Source organism: Pan troglodytes, chromosome 1 (assembly GCF_028858775.2).
Source record: "Pan troglodytes isolate AG18354 chromosome 1, NHGRI_mPanTro3-v2.0_pri, whole genome shotgun sequence".
Taxonomy (NCBI): domain Eukaryota; kingdom Metazoa; phylum Chordata; class Mammalia; order Primates; family Hominidae; genus Pan; species Pan troglodytes.
Genome location: NC_072398.2, coordinates 109798764 through 109804710, shown reverse-complemented (window position 1 = coordinate 109804710; position 5947 = coordinate 109798764). Strand labels below are relative to the sequence as shown.

Here is a 5947-nt window from a genome sequence, read left to right as displayed (position 1 = left end):
CTGAGATGGAAGGATGCATTGAGGCAAGGAGTTCAAGACCAGCCTGGTCAACATAGTGAGACCTCATCTCGGAAGGAAGGAAGGAAGGAAGGAGGGAGGGAGGGAGGGAGGGAGCGAAGGAAGGAAGGAAGGAAGGAAGGAAGGAAGGAAGGAAGGAAGGAAGGAAAAGTATCTTTTTGAATCTTTTTCTATTTCTCCAACTCTTTCTTTAGAAGAATTCTATTTCCATTCTTTCTTCACCTCTTTGCCTTTGTTAGCCTTCTCTCCAAGCAAATCGGGAGCCTTTATTTTTTGTGTATTCATGAGGGAGAGGAAGACGAATTGCTGTACAAACTAAAGTAATGAAAATGGAGTAGGTAGGAGGATAGACAGCTGCAAGGATCTGAGCTGGATAGACTGAACAAACCCTCATCCTAAGCAACTCACAGCTCAGATTTCTTCTCTGGACAGCTGGCTTTTTTCGTCCTTCTGAAATACTCTGCAAAGATAGGGGAGGGGCTATGAACTACCTCTGCTATGGATCTTATTTAAAGTCAGCTACCTCCTAGATACTATCTGTAGAACCTAAATGTAATATTCAGCATAGCAGGGATGAACATGGTAAATGAAAGGTATCCAATTGCCCACTGTAATTTTTAAAGGCCAGGAGCTCAACGTTATTGAAAATGCTGGAGGGCTGCCTGGAGTAGGCAGTGACCACAGAGTCACACAAGCTGGAATTGGATATCCAACTTGTCTGTCATATTTCTCTCCTCCCTCCCTGACTTGGCACTCAATACTCCATATTCTTTCTAATCCTCTAACCCTCCCCACTCCCCCAACTCCCACACCCTACCCCCACCAACGTTTCTGGAATTTTGGACTTAGCTATTTTTAAAACCGTCAACTCAGTAGCCACCTCCCTCCCTGCTCAGCTGTCCAGTACTCTGGCCAGCCATATACTCCCCCTTCCCCCCATACCAAACCTTCTCTGGTTCCCTGACCTCAGTGAGACAGCAGCCGGCCTGGGGACCTGGGGGAGACATGGAGAAAGAGACGGAGGACCCCCTGGCTGGAGCTGACCCACAGAGTAGGGAATCATGGCTGGAGAATTGGATAGCAGAGTAATGTTTGACCTCTGGAAACAGTAAGTCAAAATGAAATTGCAATTCCTTTAATAAGCTTTTATATTGAAGTTAGACTTTTATAAAATTACAAACACCTACTTGGATGTCTCTCGTCCAAATGCTGGGATCTCTCCCTACCAAGGTGCCCCAATCTCCATTTCTCTTTCTGTCTTCTTTCTTTCTGGCCTCTGGCCTCTAGCTTTTTGAAGTTTAATTCTCTGTCTCTCCTCTGGCAGTCTTAGCCCTCTCTTTACCTTATTACCTCAAGACTTCTGATGAAGTTTTAGGAGTTCCCTACGTCCTCTATTCTGTAGTTTTCTTACCAAGGCCAAATATGACCTCAGATGATGAGTCACTGATACCCTTCTATCCTGCCCCCACTTAGCAATGCCCTTCACATTGAGATTCCAAGGGTGGGGGCTGCTCCCTGTAAATGATTTCTCCCCACAACTCTAGTCCCTCCATTCTATTCTCCCTCTTGCAGGACTCTTCCCCCAATCATATCCTTACCCATAAGATAGGGGAGTTAGGCAGGAGGGATTTAGCCCCTCTCCAACTCCTGTCATCATAAAAGACTGAGAACTTCAGAATTTGAAAAGAAGAGATTAATGGAAGGAGTGAAATTTGGGAAAATACAAGAACTGTTGACTTAGAAAAAACAAATATTGATTTGCATGTTTGGTTTGCATCCCATTATTCCATGAGAGAGGGAGATCAAAATTGCAGCTCTCTAGAGCTGATGAAAAGAGATTGGTTTCCTTTTCATTTGAATACTGATATTCTAGAGGGGATGGGTATGCCACCCTTAATCCTTCTTGTGTTCTGACACAAAGGAGGAAAAGAAATGTATGACTCCTAGAGGGCATCTCCTCCTAATGGAGAGGGACAAATAAGAAGTATGTTTCTGAAATATTTTCAGGTCCTAATTTTACTAGGGTACCCACTAGGATTACTGGTATCTGATCTAGCCCCATGATTCCTCCATCTTTGACATACCTGCTGTTTGGTAGCTCAGAATGGAGCAATACAGTGGACTCTGCCCCCTTGAGTTCACTCAACCTTCCCTCCACCCCCACCTAGGGGTATTACACAAGGGCCCTAAAAGTGGCCACAGGAACAGGGCAAAGAGGCTTAACTGCCACACTTATAGTTTGAGGAACTCCAATCTCCCCAAATTCCAGTCTGTTCATCCTTTTCTTGATCTCCCCAGATTCACTCCACATTATCCTTACCAATCTTCAACTCTTCTCTCTCTCCATGTCCAGCCAAATTTCTTTTTTCAGTCACTTACGGGGCTTCCGGTCAAAATTCACTAGGTAGGAGGGTCATCAGCTGGGAAAAACCGGCGCCTGGGAAACCTGGCTGGATAGGTATGGGGGAGCCAGGCCAGTCCCCTAGTCCCAGGTCCTCCCATGGCAGTCCCCCAACTCTAAGCACTCTCACTCTCCTGCTGCTCCTCTGTGGACATGGTAAGGAACGGCCAGGGAAGGGTTTGGGGAAATCTAGAGGGTAGGGGTGGGCATGTGAGCCTGAATGAGTGAGGAGAGATAGGCGCTGAGAGTCCCAATCACTCGCCCTGCTCTCAAATACTAATATTTTATTTCCCGTTCAGTCTGGGGAAGGCCACTGGGGAAGCCCTTGGTCGACAGGCAGAAGAGATGTGGCAGGCTTACACACTTTTAGTAAGACAGCCGAGAGAACTAGGGACTAGGGGGTTGGGGGCTGGGGAAGGCCCTTAGTTAGGTTTTAGGAAGGCTGGAAACCCCTGATGAGATTTGGAAGAGTTATGAGCAAACTACACTCCGATAGAGCAGAGGTCTGAGGACCGTCTCACAATCCTCTCCCTTCTGTCTTTAGCTCATTCTCAATGCAAGATCCTCCGCTGCAATGCTGAGTACGTATCGTCCACTCTGAGCCTTAGAGGTGGGGGTTCATCAGGAGCACTTCGAGGAGGAGGAGGAGGAGGCCGGGGTGGAGGGGTGGGCTCTGGCGGCCTCTGTCGAGCCCTCCGCTCCTATGCGCTCTGCACTCGGCGCACCGCCCGCACCTGCCGCGGGGACCTCGCCTTCCATTCGGCGGTACATGGCATTGAAGACCTGATGATCCAGCACAACTGCTCCCGCCAGGGCCCTACAGCCCCTCCCCCGCCCCGGGGCCCCGCCCTTCCAGGCGCGGGCTCCGGCCTCCCTGCCCCGGACCCTTGTGACTATGAAGGCCGGTTTTCCCGGCTGCATGGTCGTCCCCCGGGGTTCTTGCATTGCGCTTCCTTCGGGGACCCCCATGTGCGCAGCTTCCACCATCACTTTCACACATGCCGTGTCCAAGGAGCTTGGCCTCTACTGGATAATGACTTCCTCTTTGTCCAAGCCACCAGCTCCCCCATGGCGTTGGGGGCCAACGCTACCGCCACCCGGAAGGTCAGGCACTCAATCTTCCTTCCGATCCACCTCATGAGATTCTTCCACGGGCACCATTCCTCCCCATCCCCACTATTCAACAGCAATGCTCCCTAATTCCCTTTTCTTCCTCAACCTCTCCCCCATCTCGAATCACTCCCTTCTACCAAACACCTGGAGCTGTAAATCACTTCCCCTTGATGGGAATTTGACTCAAATGCAGAAAACCTTGAAGAGACAGTCGGAGAGGGCGGACCTGAGGAGTTTCAGAAGGGAAACTTTTCCCTCTCCTAGGAAGTTGCCAAGATTAAGTAGAGAGGGGGTTAAGTAGGGATGAGGTAATACTGGAACGTAAATAGGAGAAGGGATCAAGGATTGAGGGCCATAGTAGTCCTGCATCTCTACTTGGATCAGATCTCTAACTATGTATGAGGTCTGATTGGGGGGAAGATGCACTGAACCCAAAATGAACTGTTTTCCCTCTTGTCCTCACAGCTCACCATCATATTTAAGAACATGCAGGAATGCATTGATCAGAAGGTCTATGAGGCTGAGGTGGATAATCTTCCTGTAGCCTTTGAAGATGGTTCTATGAATGGAGGTGACCGACCTGGGGGATCCAGTTTGTCGATTCAAACTGCTAACCCTGGGAACCATGTGGAGATCCAAGCTGCCTACATTGGCACAACTATAATCATTCGGCAGACAGCTGGGCAGCTCTCCTTCTCCATCAAGGTAGCAGAGGATGTGGCCATGGCCTTCTCAGCTGAACAGGACCTGCAGCTCTGTGTTGGGGGGTGCCCTCCAAGTCAGCGACTCTCTCGATCAGAGCGCAATCGTCGGGGAGCTATAACCATTGATACTGCCAGACGGCTGTGCAAGGAAGGGCTTCCAGTGGAAGATGCTTACTTCCATTCCTGTGTCTTTGATGTTTTAATTTCTGGTGATCCCAACTTTACCGCGGCAGCTCAGGCAGCACTGGAGGATGCCCGAGCCTTCCTGCCAGACTTAGAGAAGCTGCATCTCTTCCCCTCAGATGCTGGGGTTCCTCTTTCCTCAGCAACCCTCTTAGCTCCACTCCTTTCTGGGCTCTTTGTTCTGTGGCTTTGCATTCAGTAAGGGGACCATCAGTCCCATTACTAGTTTGGAAATGATTTGGAGATACAGATTGGCAGAGAAGAATGTAAAGAATCATTAAAGGAAGCAAGGCCTAGGAGACACGTGAAACAATGACATTATCCAGAGTCAGATGAGGCTGCAGTCCAGGGTTGAAATTATCACAGAATAAGGATTCTGGGCAAGGTTACTGCATTCCGGATCTCTGTGGGGCTCTTCACCAATTTTTCCAGCCTCATTTATAGTAAACAAATTGTTCTAATCCATTTACTGCAGATTTCACCCTTATAAGTTTAGAGGTCATGAAGGTTTTAATGATCAGTAAAGATTTAAGGGTTGAGATTTTTAAGAGGCAAGAGCTGAAAGCAGAAGACATGATCATTAGCCATAAGAAACTCAAAGGAGGAAGACATAATTAGGGAAAGAAGTCTATTTGATGAATATGTGTGTGTAAGGTATGTTCTGCTTTCTTGATTCAAAAATGAAGCAGGCATTGTCTAGCTCTTAGGTGAAGGGAGTCTCTGCTTTTGAAGAATGGCACAGGTAGGACAGAAGTATCATCCCTACCCCCTAACTAATCTGTTATTAAAGCTATAAATTCTTCACACCATCCTCTGTTGCCTATGTTGAATCTCTTTACAGATGCTTGAAATGGAGTAAATGCAATGTGTTCACTCCACTGAAAGAGGGCTTAGAAGTATCAGATACTGTTTCTATCTCAGGGAGTTTACACGCTATTGGAGAGACAAAACCAATTCACATGAAAGAGTGATGAGTGTGTAATTATTCACTAAATCCTACAGTACGGTACGTTCAGATGGGAAGATGGTAGATTTGAACTAAAGTAATAAGAATAATAAAAGGTAACAGAGAAGATGGGATTTGAAGTGAGCTTTGAAGACTGGGTAAGATTCAAATTGTTAACGATCTTCCAGGCAATGAAAACCATCTGGAGTTATGCATGGATTCATGATTCAGCAAGGAAATGAGCAAAACTCAAATGCAGTAGACAAGGAGTAATGGGACAGAAGGTTAGATGGGCAGAGGCCAGATTATGAAGCACCTTAAAAAGGGGGTAAGGGGTTTAAATTTGATTAATATCTAACACTTATTGAAGCTTAAAATCTGCCAGGCAATGTTTTAAACACTTTTAAAACATTGACTTAATTCTCATAGCTCTCTAAGGAAGGTGGTATTCTTACCTCTATTTTGATATAAGGAAACTTGCCTCCAGTCACACAGCTAACAAATTATGGAACTTGCCTCCAGTCACACAGTTAACAAATGGCAGAGCCAGAAACTGAACCTATGCCGTTTGGATCCCGAAAC

At 47.1% G+C, this 5947-nt stretch overlaps 1 protein-coding gene across 5 annotated transcripts; it reads left to right on the top strand.

Annotated features, from left to right (window-relative positions):
- Positions 1-897: 897 nt before the first annotated feature.
- On the top strand, positions 898-5228 carry LOC112204055 (hemojuvelin). 5 transcript variants are annotated; one of them, XM_016941900.4, is made up of 3 exons: positions 898-1126; positions 2964-3523; positions 3998-5228. In XM_016941900.4, exons 2-3 carry the CDS (start codon positions 3206-3208, stop codon positions 4619-4621), a joined length of 942 nt encoding a protein of 313 aa, XP_016797389.1. In that variant the 5' UTR covers positions 898-1126; positions 2964-3205; the 3' UTR covers positions 4622-5228. The 5 variants fall into 5 exon arrangements, with proteins under 5 accessions (XP_016797389.1, XP_016797493.1, XP_001163074.2 ...); XM_016942004.4 differs by having other exon boundaries at positions 903-1126; positions 2964-3000; XM_063815308.1 differs by lacking the exon at positions 898-1126 and adding an exon at positions 2255-2575.
- The last annotated feature ends 719 nt before the right edge of the window (positions 5229-5947 follow it).

Bases quoted from the DNA above. Each gene is read 5' to 3' on its own strand.
- LOC112204055 (XM_063815308.1), top strand. From the start codon at position 2,479: ATGGGGGAGCCAGGCCAGTCCCCTAGTCCCAGGTCCTCCCATGGCAGT. The intron at 2,576-2,963 runs GTAAGGAACGGC...TTCTGTCTTTAG, and splicing joins GCTGCTCCTCTGTGGACATG to CTCATTCTCAATGCAAGATC. The intron at 3,524-3,997 runs GTCAGGCACTCA...TTGTCCTCACAG, and splicing joins ACGCTACCGCCACCCGGAAG to CTCACCATCATATTTAAGAA.